This window comes from Kogia breviceps, chromosome 1 (genome assembly GCF_026419965.1).
Source record: "Kogia breviceps isolate mKogBre1 chromosome 1, mKogBre1 haplotype 1, whole genome shotgun sequence".
NCBI classification, from domain to species: domain Eukaryota; kingdom Metazoa; phylum Chordata; class Mammalia; order Artiodactyla; family Physeteridae; genus Kogia; species Kogia breviceps.
In genome coordinates this window covers 164800907-164816820 of record NC_081310.1, presented here as the reverse complement: position 1 = coordinate 164816820, position 15914 = coordinate 164800907, and the positions used below count along the sequence as shown (strand labels likewise).

Here is a 15914-nt window from a genome sequence, read left to right as displayed (position 1 = left end):
CTGTTTTCTCTCCTTAATCAATCTGTAGTTTGTCTTGGCAAGCTATTCCTATTTCAGCTGAAGCTACCTCTTTCCCTTACATACAAATAAGTCTGGCCTGTTATTACACTTTTATTCTAATATTCACTGGCATCTCTGCTCTTTAATTTTTCCCCTTGCATGGAGTGGCTTCTGTCCTCTCTTAAAACTAAACCTGTCATGTTTAAGAAGGTAAAAGCATCTAACCACTTTACTATGTCTTCTAGCATAGTCAGGCCCCAAAATGTGTAAGTTGAAATCATTTTTACCAATTTAATTTTCTTTTACTTTTCATTTATCATACAGTTAGGGTATCATGTCGATGTTACATAATTATAAAGCAATACTACCAAAGTTACCTATCGATTTCATTTCAGGGTAGTTCAGAGTTATGTTTTTAAAAATTGCTATAATAGTTAAATTTATAGCAGTTGCTACATACTAGGTTCTGCTGTGTAACTGCTTTAGATGTATTAACTCAGTTAATTCTCAAAATAATTCTGTGAGATAAGTATTATTAGTATTTCCCATTTTACAGCTATGGAAACGGAGGCAAAGGGAGATTAAATGACTTATTCAAGATGAGAGACCTAGTAAATGGCAGAGACAGAATCTGAACCCAGATAATGCAAAGAACATTCAGCCTGACAGGGTTGAAAACAAGTGGGCTAAGGAAAAACGCACTGTGTGCACACTACATAATAATTATTTTGTCAAGAAATAATAATCATGATCTTGTATGTATCTAACAACATACCCTTATAATATACCAAACAAAAACTGACAAAATAAAAGGCAAATTTGACAAATCCAGAATCTTCATAGGATATTTTAACATACCTCTCAGAAACTAAAAGCTTAAGCAGACAAGAAATGAGTATGGATATGGTATATTTTAATAACAAAACTGACATGCTTGATCTAATCTTGTCCCAACAAAGGTAAGTTTTGCTAATTTTTTCAAGTGTACGTGAAACAATTTACCAAAATCCATGGCTACTACATCATAATGGTTGAATCACATTCTCAGACCACTATGAAATAAAATTGAAAGTCAAAAATAAAGAGATAATTAAAAATAAGCATAGTGGGCAATACTAATTGTTTATCCAACATCTATTTTCCCCTTTTCTTGACTGACATAACTCCAATTAGGTGGCATCGTGCTTAATTAAAACATTCAATCTGGCTATCTTCCTTGCAGTTAGGGTGGCCAGATGACATAGTCCTAGTAAGGAGATGTAAGTGGGAATTACTTGGTGGGGGATTTTAGGAATGCTAATGTTTTCCTGATGAAATTGTCCTTTTTATAGCCTGAAGCAAAGATGTGGCGCTTGCATCAAGAGCAGCTATCTTGTAACCAAAAGGACAAAAGCTGCACACTAAAGAGAGAGCTAGAGGAAGCCTGGATTGTTGATGACTTCCTCAAGCAGTTGTAAAGCATAGGAATTTCTCAAGATTTCCTGAAAAAAATTAATACATTATTTGAAAAAGCCACTGTGTTCAGGTTTCTGTAGCATACTGCCAAAGACAATCCTAACTGATCTTTAAAAGGTTAAAAATAAATAATTTAGAGTTCAACTAAAGATTCTAGGGAAAAAAGTATAATAAAGATAAAAACAAAAAATTAATGAAATAGAAAATGAAGAAACAAAAAAGAGGTTCAACAAAACAAAAGTTGATTTGGGGGAGAAAAAAACTAATAAAATAAACATATCTACAGAAATTTTTCATTTTCGGGTCTCTGCCTACTTCTCTAGACTCATCACAGGCTTGCCATTTCTTTCCATGCAACCACCAGACTTGAACCAAACCTAATTTTTCACTCACCATTCCGAAAATATTCCATGCTCTTATTCCTCTGTGCCTCTGCGAAAGCTTTTCTTCATGCTTGAAATGCCCTTTCCCTGCTTGTCTATCTGACAAGCTCTTTCTTCTCCTTCAAGAAAACTCAAGGGTGACCTCTGGAAAGCATTCTCTGACCCCTTCAAACAAGGTTTGTACTGGTGCCCCTTATTAAATCCCTCAGCACCCTATGCATACTTTCACACACTCAGCAACTATCTATTAAGCAATTTGAGGCTCTTGCTAAAGGCTCTGTTTCAGCAAATACTGTATTTTAAATACATTTCCTGTCTTCCACCCTAAGCAAAGAGCTCTTTCAGAGCAGGATTTTATTTATTTCTCTATCCCTAGCACTAGCTCAATGTCCTACACCTAATGAGCATTAACTAAATATTTGCTGAGTAAATGAATGAATGATTAAGATAGAAAATAACTGCAATGTTTATTACATGCTAGAACAGAAGTATCAGCAGAGTGCTATGAGGTCTCAAAGAGGAAGCAATCAACCCCCTCACTTGCCTCACTGCAAAAATAATACACTCTAACATCAGCTTTTTATAATATCTCTCACATGCCTTCACATATATCATATCATCTACAGAAATACATCTATGCACTGAGTGAATCCAAGCTGTACATACAACTTGTATGTTTCCAGCTGGCTTTTCAATTAAGGTAAAGGATCTTGGGAGATACTTTTGTATAGCAACATGCACAAAGTAAAATTTTCTACCTGTTAAGTTATCCCTTGATGTCACCTAGTGCTGAGCTCACCCCACAGACACATCTGCAAAATTCTTTACTAATTACAGCCCAATTTCCACATCAGCTCTGGAGGAAATAGTAAACGTACTGAATATGGACAAAAGCTACAATCATACACTACTGTGTGTAAACCTTAAGAACACATGTGATACAAATAATCTCCTTTAAAACACATCACTTCACCCCAAAAAACTGAACCTCCCCATGACAGCTCCATCTCTGAAACCCCCTGTACCTCAAAGAGCTTGCAAAACCAGATAAATGCAACATGGAAAACAACAGGAAATTTAGCAAGAAGCAGTTTTGACAGACAATAAGGATGTGCAATAAAGACCATTTCCAAGGTGCAGAGCCCTAAGAAGCCTTGGACTGCTATCATCCTCTTTCTCCCAGGCTTTTCAATGCTAAACTCCTTTTTTTTTTTTTTTTTTGCGTTACGCGGGCCTCTCACTGCCGCGGCCTCTCCCGTTGCGGAGCACAGGCTCCAGACGCTCAGGCTCAGCGGCCATGGCTCACAGGCCCAGCCACTCCGCGGCATGTGGGATCCTCCCGGACCGGGGCTCGAACCCGTGTTCCCTGCATCGGCAGGCGGACTCTCAACCACTGCCCCACCAGGGAAGCCCCTAAACTCCTTTTTAAAAGGTGGTGGGAGATCGGAAGAAAGTTCTTTCCTCTATTCTCTTTTGCAAATCTCCGTAATATGGTGTCAGCCCCTTGGAATTTATGTTTGGTAGCTTCCCTTATCTTTAGGAACCTGTCTCTAACTGCAGCTTGTCTCTTTTTTCTCCACATCCTCCCCAAGTAAAGGGACCTGTGAAGATTCAGTCCTTGCTGCTCTAGTCTTCTCTGTCCATACTCTTTTCCTTAACTGTTTCTGACACTGAAAACATTCTCTGATGATTAAAAATGTGCTCAATTCCTATAAAACACTGCATTCATGCCAGAGTAATATTGTACAATTAAGGGTTTTCTCTACATTCATTATCCTTTAATTCCATTCTTTATATTGAAGGTTACATTAATTCTCTAACTACATGGGGTAGTTTAATTCTGAAACAGCTGGCTTGATATGAAGAGATAGACACACACACACACACACACACACAGACATACACACACCACACACAGATCTTGCTCATGGAAGTTTGGGAGTTGAGGGTGATTCACATCACTCCCAGAACTCACTACTTTGTTCCCCAAATGGCCTTGGTATAAACTGACATCTCAGTCAGAGCAAAAACTCTGAAAACTGGTAACATCAGAAATACCTAATAGGCTTTCTCCTAACCTTCATCTTCAGGTAGAACATGTACTGCCTCACATCATCCTCACTGTCCAATTCTTAGTCATCTTACAAAAGCTGCCTTATACACCTCTAAGACTATAGAGCTTAACTCTTTTCTGATACAGTAATTATTAAAACATACAGGCACTGCATCTTATTAGGTCACATGTAGTACTGATGAAAACACTGTTTACAGTGAGGTCTCAAAAAGGCGTATAGAGAAGCACAAACACAACTGTGAAATAAAATATAAACAATCTGGGAGTTCCCTGGTAGCCTAGTGGATAGGATTCCGGACTTTCTCTGCTGTGGCATGGGTTCAATTCCTGATCGGGGAACTGAGATCCCACAAGCCATGTAGCATGGCCAAAAAAAGGATAAAATATAGACAATCTGAGAAAAATCCTTAAGTGCTTGTAGATTCAGATTGCAATATTTAAAAGAGAAGATTCACTCTCATGCAAATTTCACAAGTTATAGTTTGAGAGGATAAAAAATTATAGTCACTTGGGGCACTGAGACCACAGCAGCAACACTAGCAATATTGAGATTCAGTACCTTACTTTTCAGACAAAGCAGACAAGGTTACCAGAGAACACAAAACCTTTACATTCCCAAGCACAAAAATAAAACATCCCAGAACAAAATAACATTCACATACTAAAATGTTTCCTTTACTTTCCATATACAACTGTTCACCCTACAGATTTAAAGTTTGCACGACAAACTCCATGTGCACTAAATAATAAATGTACAACCATGAATGTGAAAAAATCCATTTTTCAGTACCAAGCAGATGGCAGATATCTGGCTCTTATTGTTTATAAGTTTACTAATCTTATGGCTTAGCATTTCCAGATACAGTGCTGTCAATTTCAGAAAATATATCAAGGAGAGAAAGTGGGAACCTAAGCCTTTGTCTTATCTTTTTTTAAAAGATTTATTTATTTTTTAATTTTTGGCTGCATTGGGTCTTTGTTGCTGCCCGCGGGCTTTTCTCTAGTTGCCGCAAGCGGGGGGCTACTCTTTGTTGCAGTGCGCGGTCTTCTTAGTGGGTGGCTTCTCTTGTTGCAGAGCATGGGCTCTAGGCGTGTGGGCTTCAGTAGTTGTGGCACTCAGGCTCAGTAGTTGTGTCTCACAGGCTTAGCTGCTCTGAAGCATGTGGGATCTTCCCAGACCAGGGCTTGAACCCGTGTCCCCTTCATTGGTAGGCAAATTCTTAACCACTGCGCCACCAGGGAAGCCCTGTCTTAACTTTTATACCTTGTTATATATTGTACTTGCCACATGAATTTAATCAGGTTGAACTCTATAAGAAACTCTTATTATATATGCTATCAGAGTCCAGAAATATATCATAAATACATAAAAATTAATAAATAAAATAATCTATTTCTTGTATACCAAATCAAAATTAGATGCAATAGTCCATTCATCAATTAGGTAGATAGGAATTCAAATCCTAGTTGTTCCATTTACTTGTAGTAATATATTTGTAAGATGCTAAATTTTTTTTTTTTTTTTTTTTTTTTTTTTTTTGCTGTATGCGGGCCTCTCACTGCTGTGGCCTCTCCCGTTGCGGAGCACAGGCTCTGGACGCGCGGCTCAGCGGCCATGGCTTACAGGCCCAGCCGCTCCGCGGCATGTGGGATCTTCCCAGACCGGGGCACGAACCCGTGACCCCTGCATCGGCAGGCGGATTCTCAACCACTGCGCCACCAGGGAAGCCCGATGCTAAATATTTTTAACCTCAGTTTCCTCATTTATATAACAGAAGTCTAACTACTTATAGGATTGTTGTAGTCATTTTAAAAGATAATGTGTATGAGTTCTTAACACAGTACTTATCACAAAGAACTCGACAGATCTTGACTATATATAATAGAAATAGTAACTAGCCCTTATATAGGGTGTATTATGTGCTAGACATTATTCTAAGTACTTCATATATACTAGTTCATTGTATCTTCTCAACAACACCACTATTATTATCTCCATTTTGCAAATGAGGAAACCAAGGCACAAAAGTCAAGTAACTTGCCGAAGATCAGAAAGTTTATAAGTGGTAGAGCCAAGATTCAAACCAAGGCAGTCTAGCTCCAGTCTCTCAGCTACTTTGCCTCTTAATGTATTCTTATAATGTATATATATATATTTTTTCTCATGCAACGAATATTTAGTGAGTGCCCTTTATGTGGCAGTCTGCGCTAAACATACAGACATGAAAAACACAGGGAGTTTTGATCTAACAGAGAAAGGCAAACGTGTAAACAAAAATGTATCATTGCTCTGATAAAGTCTGTACACGGTATATAGGAGGCATAAAGAAGGGAACACTCATTCATGCTATGAAAAATATGATACTAATGGTAAGAAAAGAAGGCATCTGATTTCATATAACCTTCAAAACTGAAATCACATCTAAAAAAAAGTAAGCTCATAAAAAAGAATGAAATAATGCCATTTGCAGCCACATGGATGGACCTAGAAATTATCATACTAAGTGAAGCAAGTCAGAGAAAGACAAGTATCATACTATAACACTTATTTATGGACTCTTTAAAAAATGATACAAATCAACTTATTTTACAAAACAGTAACAGACTCACAGACACAGAAAACAATCATATGGTTACCAAATGGAAAGGGGGGTGGGGGAGGGATAAATTAGGAGTTTTGGATTAACAAACTACAGATACACACTGCTATATATAAAATAGATAAACAACAAGGACCTACTATATAGCACAGGGAACTATATTCAATATCTTGTAATAACCTATAATGGTAAAGAATCTGAAAAAAGTATGTATGTATGTATAACTGAATCACTTTGCTGTATACCTGAAACTAACACAACATTGTAAATCACTATACTTCAATTAAAAATTTTTAATAAAATAAAATAAAAAATAGTGGGCTGACCTAAGATCAAATTTGAACTGTTGTGTAAAACTGAAATAGAGAAAATAACAATATCAAAAATTTTAAGAGCTACTATTTGCTTGATGGACTAGGCATTGTACAAGGTGATTTACATATTTCATTTGATCTTTCCAACACTACAAGTTGGGCATTGTTATACAGGGTAAAGTGAAATGAACAAAAACTTTGTGTTCATCTTAAGTGTGAATTTCTTCATCAAGTCTCACTCTTCCACTCATTCTAACACACAGATACACACACTGCTTCTCTTACCTCTGTTGCTAGTCCTAACCTATTTAGACTCCTTTGCCAGCTCTTCCTTCCTCTACACAACCCTTAAATATTGGAGTTCCTCAATGCTTGGTCCCAAGCCCTCTGTATAATCTCATTCATATCCGTGGCTTCAGCTACTCTATGTAAATGGCTCTTAAATTTACATTTCCAAACAAGATCTATTCTCTGAGCCCTAGATCTTTATAAGAAACTGCTTATTGGGACTTCCTGGTGGTCCAGTGGTTAAGAATCTGCCTTCCAATGCAGGGGATGCGGGTTCAATCCCTGGTTGGGGAACTAAGATCCCCCATGCCATGGGGCAACTAAGCCCACACGCTCTAGAGCCCGCGTGCCACAACTAGAGAGTCCTCATGCCTCAATTACTGAGCCCGCACGCTCTGGGGCCCATGCACCACAACTAGAGAAAAGCCCGCATGGTGCAACGAAAGACGCAGCATGCTGCAACAAAGACCCCACATGCCGAAGCTAAGACCCGATGCAGCCAAATAAATAAATTTTTTTTTTAAAAAAAAAGAAAGGGGCTTCCCTGGTGGCACAGTGGTTGAGAGTCTGCCTGCCGATGCAGGGGACACGAGTTCGTGCCCTGGTCCAGGAAGATCCCACATGCCGCAGAGCAGCTGGGCCTGTGAGCTATGGCCGCTGACCCTGAGCGTCCACAGCCTGTGCTCAGCAATGGGAGAGGCCACAACAGTGAGAGGCCTGCGTACCGTAAAAAAAAAAAAAAAAAAAAGAAAAGAAAGAAACTGTGTACAGATCATTTCCACTTATAGGGTGTCACAAGCACCTCAATCCAAATTTAAAATCATCAAATGTGCTCCTCCTTCAGGGCTCAAACATCCAGCTGCTCATACTTGAAATCATCTCTTTTTTACAAAAAAGTAATTAATTTATTTATTTAATTTATTTTTGGCTGCATTGGGTCTTCGTTTCTGGGCACAGGCTTTCTCTAGTTGTGGCGAGCGGGGGCTACCCTTCTTTGCAGTGCACAGGCTTCTCATTAAGGTGGCTTCCCTTGTTGTGGAGCACAGGCTCTAGGTGCACAGGCTTCAGTAGTTGTGGCATGCGGGCTCAGTAGTTGTGGTGCATGGGCTTAATTGCTCTGCGGCATGTGGGATCTTCCCAGACCAGGGCTCGAACACGTGTCCCCTGCATTGGCAGGAGGATTCTTAACCACTGCGCCACCAGGGAAGTCCCTTGAAATCATCTTTGATTCCTCCTTCCTCTCACCATCACATCCAATCATTCACCAAATGCTACAGATAATACCTTCTAAATATATCTCCATTTTTTTACAAGCATACTTAAATTGGTAAATTAAAAAGCATGTCTAGTATTTCAAATCATTTCATTCTTCTCCACCCCCACTGCCACCACACAACACCTCCACCACAAGTTACACATTACATCTTTCACCTGGACCATTGCCAAACTGAATCTATTCTTACCCTCTCCAATTCATTTGATATTTGCAGCCAGTAATTTTTTATAATGCATATCGGAACATATTACACCCTTGAATAAAAGCAAGTTTCTTAAGATAAAGTCCAAAATCCTTACCTTTTAGGACCTCTACAGATGATGAGGTCCTCAACAATAAACCTCTGCTTACATCTCTTACCAATCTCCCACTGACCCTCTGCTCTAGCCATTCTAGACTTCTCTCAAATCCTCAACTGCACCTCAGACTCCATTCACTGGCCTATGAATAGACTGTTCCTTCTCCTAGAAATGCTCATCTCCAACCTATTTCTTCACTTGGCTAGTTTCTACTCACCCTTCAGGTCTCAACTTAAACTTCACTTTTTCAAGAAGACTTTGGCTAATGATCCTTCCCCATTTGAGCCTCATGTAAAACGGCCGCCCCAGCTGATACCTTGATTGCAGCTTTGTGAGACTCTGAAGCAGGGCACCCAGCTAAGTCATACCTGGACTCTTGAACTACAGAAACAGATATAGTAATATGTGTTCTTTTAAACCACTGCATTGGTGGTAAACTTGTTATACAGCAATAAATAATATACTATGCTTCCCTTTATGTGGCAATTATCCTTTTAATTACTTAATGTAACTGCTTACCATTAGATTATAATTTCCACAAGGTCAGGATTAACAAGTTTTAATCATCACTGTATCTCAGCACTTTTCACAGTGCCTGGTATTTAGAAAGACCACAATATATTGAAGGAATGAATGTATGGATAGATGGATGAATGAATGCCTATTCTAGGCACAGTGCTATATCCTGGAGAAATGAAGGTAAATAGGACATCGTCCCTGTTTTCATGGAGCTTAAAGCTAAGTGGGACAACAAGACACTTTAAACAGATGATTTCAAAAGAATATGATAAGGTAACATAGGTTTCTGTGAAGACACAGAATATGGGCATTTAACTCAGACTGCAAGGGTCCAGATATGGGAGAGGAGAAAATCTCCCCAAGAGTAGTAAGACAAACAAGGCTTTGGGGGGGATGATCAAATCAGTACTATGAGTACCACTCTCTCAAGACTGACATCATTTCCAATAATGCCTTTAGAATATAATCTGGTTCCAAAATGACAAAGTATTTGATATGGTGGGCTTAAAAACAAGGAGCCATACCTCTTGTTAGGTGAGAAGACACATTTTAACTGTATTAGTTAACAAGAAAAGCTGATTCCAAAGAAATTCAATTAATCTTCTAAAGGAATGTATGTTTGTGAATTGATTCTCAAGAGATCACCTATGCAATCAGGATTCATACTGATCAGGCAACATGATCTTGTATATAGAAAACTCTAAAAAAAAAATCCACACTACAAAAACTATTAGAACTAATAGAAGAGTTCAGCCAGGTTACAGGATACAAGATAAATACATAAAAATCAATTGTATTCTACACTAGCAATAAGCAATCTGAAAAAGAAATTAAGAAAACAATTCCCCCGACAACAAAACTGCTAGAGGGACTTCCCTGGTGGTCCAGTGGTTAAGACTCCACACTCCCAATGCCGGGGGCCTGGGTTCAATCCCTGAACAGGGAACTAGATCCCGCTGCCACAACTAAGAGCCCACATGCTGCAACTAAAAGAGCTTACATGCCACAACTAAAGATCCCACATGTGGCAATGAAGATCCCACGTGCCGCAGCTAAGACCTGGCGCAGCCAAATAAATAAATAAAATTTTTTTTTTAACTGCTAGAAACAAAGTCCTATCCTTAGAACGCAGGGTAGCTAGAGCATTCTCCTTACAGCGTGTAAAGTTCTCTTCTAGAGGAGGCAAAAAGATTGCAGCTCTGCCTGTGTTTTTCCCTACAGTATCCCCTTCTGTCACTTTGGAAGACACCAACTGGCTTTGGCCTGACATTGGCATTCTTAGTTTGATCTCAGCCACTGCATCCTTCCAACACTTCCACTGCTGAAGTTAAAGAAAGAGTCCTCATTGCATGAATATAAGAATCGTCCCAAGCAAAACACCACTTTCTTAGTTTTCTTTTTAAAACCCCTTTCATTGTAGTAACTTTTGTTTTAATAAAATATTCCTTTTTTTTAAGACCCAGGAAAGGGCTTCTCTGGTGGCACAGTAGTTGAGAGTCCACCTGCCGATGCAGGGGACACGGGTTCGTGCCCCAGTTCGGGAAGATCCCACATGCCACAGAGTGGCTAGGCCCGTGAGCCATGGCCGCTGAGCCTTCACGTCCGAAGCCTGTGCTCCGCAACAGGAGAGGCCACAACAGTGAGAGGCCCATGTACCGCAAAAAAAAAAAAGACTCAGGAAGGAAGGAAGGGAGGGAGGGAGGGAGGGAGGGAGGGAGGAAGGAAGAAAGAAAGAGAGAAAGAAAAGAAAAGAAAAGAAGACAATTCCATTTACAATAGCACCAAAACTTAAGAGCTAAAACTACAGAATTCTTAGAAGAAAATATTAGGGAAAATCTTCATGACATTGAATTTGGCAACAATTTCATGGATATGACATCAAAAGCACAGACAATAAAAGGAAAACTAAAAATTGAATCTCAACAAAATTAAGAACTTTTCTGCATCAAAGGACACTACATAAAGTACTCCTACGACTCAACAAAAACAACCAAACTGAAAAATGGGCAGGGGACTTCCTTGGTGGCACAGTGGTTAAGAATCTGCCTGCCAATGCAGGGGACACGGGTTCACCCTGGTCCAGGAAGATCTCACATGCCACAGAGCAACTAAGCCCGTGCACCACAACTACTGAGCCTGCACTCTAGAGCCCGTGAGACACAACTATGGAGCCCATGTGCTGCAACTACAGAAGCCTGCACACCTAGAGCCCACGCTCTGCAACAAGAGAAGCCACTGCAGTGAGAAGCCCATGCACCACAATGAAGAATAGCCCCCACTCGCCACAACTAGAGAAAGCCTGTGCGCAGCAACGAAGACCCAACACAGCCAAAAAATAATAAATAAATAAAGTTCTCTTTTAAAAGGGGGGGGGGGGCAGGGAATTCCCAGGCAGTCCAGTGGTTAGGATTCCGTGCTTCCACTGCAGGGGGCATAGGTTCAATCCCTAGTCAGGGAACTAAGATCCCAAGTGCCGCACGGCATGGCCAAAAACAAAAGAAGTTAAAAAGAAAATCGGCAAAAGCACAAAAACAGACATATGGATCTACAGAACAGAATAGAGAGCCCAGAAATAATGGGTTTATTTGTCTCACACCTATGGTCAATTAATATTTGTCAAAGGAGGGACGAATAGGGAATTCCCTGGTGATCCAGTGGTTAGGACTCGGGTGCTTTCACTGCCAGGGCCCGTGTTCAATCCCTGGTGGGGGAACTAAGATCCCACAAGCTGTGGGCCTGGCCAAATTAAAAAAAAAAAAAAAAAAGAGGGAAGAATATACAATGGAGAAAAAACAGTCTCTTCAGCAAGTAGTATTGGGAAAGCTGGACAGCTGCACGTAAATCAATATAATTAGAACACTTTCTCACACCATACACAAAAATAAACTCAAAATGGCTTAAAGACTTAAATATAAAACACGATACCATAAAACTACTAGGAGAGAACATATGCAAAATATTCTCTGACATAAATCACACCAATGTTTTCTTAAGTCAGTCTTCCATGGTGATAGAAATAAAAGCAAAAATAAATAAATGGGGCCTTATCAAATGTAAAAGCTTTTGGACAGCAAAGGAAACCATAAACAAAACAAAAAGACAACCTATGAACTGGTAGAAAATATTTGCAAACAATGCTACCAACAAGGGCTTAATTTCCAAAATATACAAACAGCTCACACAACTCAATGACAAAAACACAAACAACCCAATCAGAAAATGGGCAGAAGACCTAAACAGACATTCCTCCAAAGAAGACATATAGATAACCAATAGGCATATGAAAAGATGCTCAACATCGCTAATTATTACAGAAATTCAAATCAAAACTACAATGAGGGCTTCCCTGGTGGCGCAGTGGTTGAGAGTCCGCCTGCCAATGCAGGGGACACGGGTTCATGCCCCAGTTCGGGAAGATCCCACATGCCGCGGAGCGGCTGGGCCCATGAGCCATGGCCGCTGAGCCTGTGCGTCTGGAGCCTGTGCTCCGCAATGGGAGAGGCCACAACAGTGAGAGGCCTGCATACCGCAAAAAAAAAACAAAAAAAACTACAATGTGATATCAACTCACACCAGTCAGAATGGCCATCATCCAAAAGTCTACAAATAACAAATGCTGGAGAGAGCGTGCAGAAAAGGGAACCCTCCTACATTGTGGGTGGGACTGTAAATTGTTACAGCCACTAAGGAAAACAGTATGGGGGTTCCTTAAAAAAACAAAAATAAGAGTTGCCATATGATCCTGCAGTCCCACTCCTGAGGATATATATGGAGAAAACTCTAAGTCGAAAAGATACATGCACCCCAATGTTCATAGAAGCACCATTTTACAATAGCCAAGACATGGAAGCAACCTAAATGTCCATCAACAGATGAATGGATAAAGAAGATGTGGTATATATATGTACACACACACACACACACACACACACACACACACACACACACACACAAACAAACACAATGGAATACTATTCAGCCATAAAAAGGAATAAAATTATGACATTTGCAGCAATATGGATGAACCTAGAGATTATCATACGAAGTGAAGTAAGTCACTTCACTTAGTGGGAGAGGGATAAATTAGGAGTTTGGGATTAGCAGATACAAACTACGATATATAAAACAGATAAACAGGGAAGGGATTTCCCTGGTGGCACAGTGGTTAAGAATCCGCCTGCCAATAAAGGGGACACAGGTTCGAGCCCTGCGCCGGGAAGATACCACATGCCGTGGAGCAACTGGGCCCATGTGCCACAACTACTGAGCCTGCGCTCTAGAGCCCACGAGCCACAACTACTGAGCCCACATGCCACAACTGCTGATGCCCCCACGCTTAGAGCCTGTGCTCCACAACAAAGAGAAGCCACTGCAATGAGAAGCCTGCACACAATGAAGAGTAGTCCCCACTCGCCGCAACTACAGAAAGGCTGCACGCAGCAACGAAGACCTCCAACGCAGCCAAAAAAAAAAAGACAACCTACTGAATGAGAAAATATTTGCAAATGACATGACTGATAAGGGGTTAATATACAACATTTGTAAACAGCTCATACAACTCAACATCAAAAAAGCAAATACCCAATTTAAAAATGGACAGAAAAGGGCTTCCCTGGTGGCGCAGTGGTTGAGAGTTCGCCTGCCGATGCAGGGGACACGGGTTCGTGCCCCGGTTCGGGAGGATCCCACATGCCGCGGAGCGGCTGGGCCCATGAGCCATGGCCACTGAGCCCGCACGTCCGGAGCCTGTGCTCCGCAATGGGAGAGGCCACAGCAGTGAGAGGCCCGCGTACCGCAAAAAAAAAAAAAAAAAAAAAAAGGACAGAAAACCTGAATAGACATTTTTCCAAAGAAGACATAATGTGGCCAACAGGCACATGAAAAGATGCTCAACATCACTAACCATCAGGGAAGTGAAAATTAAAACCACAAAGACATATCACCTCACACTTGTCAGAATGGCTGTCACCAAAAAGATCACAAATAACAAGTGTTGGCGAGGAAATGGAGAAAAGGGAACCCTTGTACGCTGTTGGAGGGAATGTAAACTGGTACAGCCACTGTGGAAAACAGCATGGAGGTTCCTCAAAAAACTAAAAATAGAACTACTATGAGAACCAGCAATTCCACTCCTGGGTATATATCCGAAGAAAAGGATAACACTAATTCGAAAGAATACATGCACTCTCATGTTCATAGCAGCATTATTTACAATAGCCAAGATATGGAAGCAACCTAAGTGTCCATCAACAGACAAATGGATAAAGAAGATGTGGTATATATACATACACAATGGATTACTACTCAGCCATAAAAAACAATGAAATTTACCATTTGCAACAACATGGATAAACCTGGAGGATATCACACTTAGTGAAATAAGTCAGACAGAAAAAGACAAATATTATGTGTTATCACTTGTATGTGGAATCTAAAAAAAATAAAACTAGTGAATATAACAAAAAAGAAACAAACACAGATATAGAGAACAAACTAGTGGTTACCAATGGAGAAAGGGAAAGGGAAAGGGGCAATATAGGGGTAGGAGATTAAGAGGTACAACCTACTATGTATAAAAATAAGTTACAAGGATATATGGTACAGCACAGGGAATATAGTCAATTTTTATAATAATTATACATGGAGTATAATCTATAAAACTTTTGAATAACTATGCTATATACCTGAAGCTAATATAATATTGTAAATCAATTATTATCTAAAAAAAAAAAACTACGAGATACTACTTCACATGAACTAGGGTAGTTATAATAATAAAAAAAATTTTAATAATAGAAAGATAGAATAACAAATGTTGGTGAGTTTTACAGAAACTGGAACCCTTATACATTGCTGGTAGGAATGTAAAATGAAACAGCCACAGTGGAAAATAGTCTGGTAGTACCTCAAAAAGTAAAATGGGGGCTTCCCTGGTGGCGCAGTGGTTGAGAATCTGCCTGCCGATGCAGGGGACACGGGTTCGTGCCCTGGTCCAGGAAGATCCCACATGCCGCGGAGAGGCTGGGCCCATGAACCATGGCCGCTGAGCCTGCGCGTCCGGAGCCTGTGCTCCGCGATGGGAGAGGCCACAACAGTGAGAGGCCCGCGTACCACATAAAAAAAAAAAAAAAAAAGTAAAATGGAATTACTATATGACCCAGTAATTCCACTTCTAGATAGATATATACTCAAAATAACTGAAAACAAGTACTCAAACAAATACTTGTACACAAATATTCATAGCTGCACTATTCACAATAACCAAAAGATGGGAACAATCCAAATGTCTATCAACAAATGACTATATAAACAAAATGTGGTATTACCCATACATTGTAATATCACTGGGCCATAAAAAGGAATGAAATAGTGATACATGCTGTAACATGGACCAATGTTAAAAACATTATGCTAAGTAAAAGAAGTCAGTCATAAGGGTCACATATTGCATGATTCCATTTATATGAAATGTCCAGAAGAAGCAAGTCTACAGAGACATGAAGTAGAATACTAGTGGTTGCCTGGAGATGGGGGAAGGGAGGAATGGGCAGTGACTATTAATAACTACAGGATTTCTGTTTAGGATGATAAAAATATTTTTAAATTAGACAGTGGTGAGGGATGTACAACCTTGTAAATATACTAAAAACCATTGAATTATGTATTTTTTTTTTTTTTTTTTTTTTTTCCGGTATGCGAGCCTCTC

General features: G+C 39.9%; 1 protein-coding gene across 3 annotated transcripts in view; it reads right to left on the bottom strand.

Moving 5' to 3' along the window:
• The window catches only part of TESK2 (testis associated actin remodelling kinase 2), a 134731-nt gene that overhangs the window by 78105 nt on the left and 40712 nt on the right, over window positions 1-15914 (bottom strand). The window contains exon 1 of one of the 3 annotated variants that reach the window (XM_067008939.1): window positions 1849-2069. The exons of the other annotated variants lie outside the window; for them this stretch is intronic. Within the exon in view, the coding sequence (XP_066865040.1) occupies window positions 1849-1851 (3 nt within the window). The 5' untranslated portion in view covers window positions 1852-2069. Of the gene's footprint in view, window positions 1-1848; window positions 2070-15914 lie in introns of those variants that run through there. 3 annotated transcript variants of the gene reach the window in all.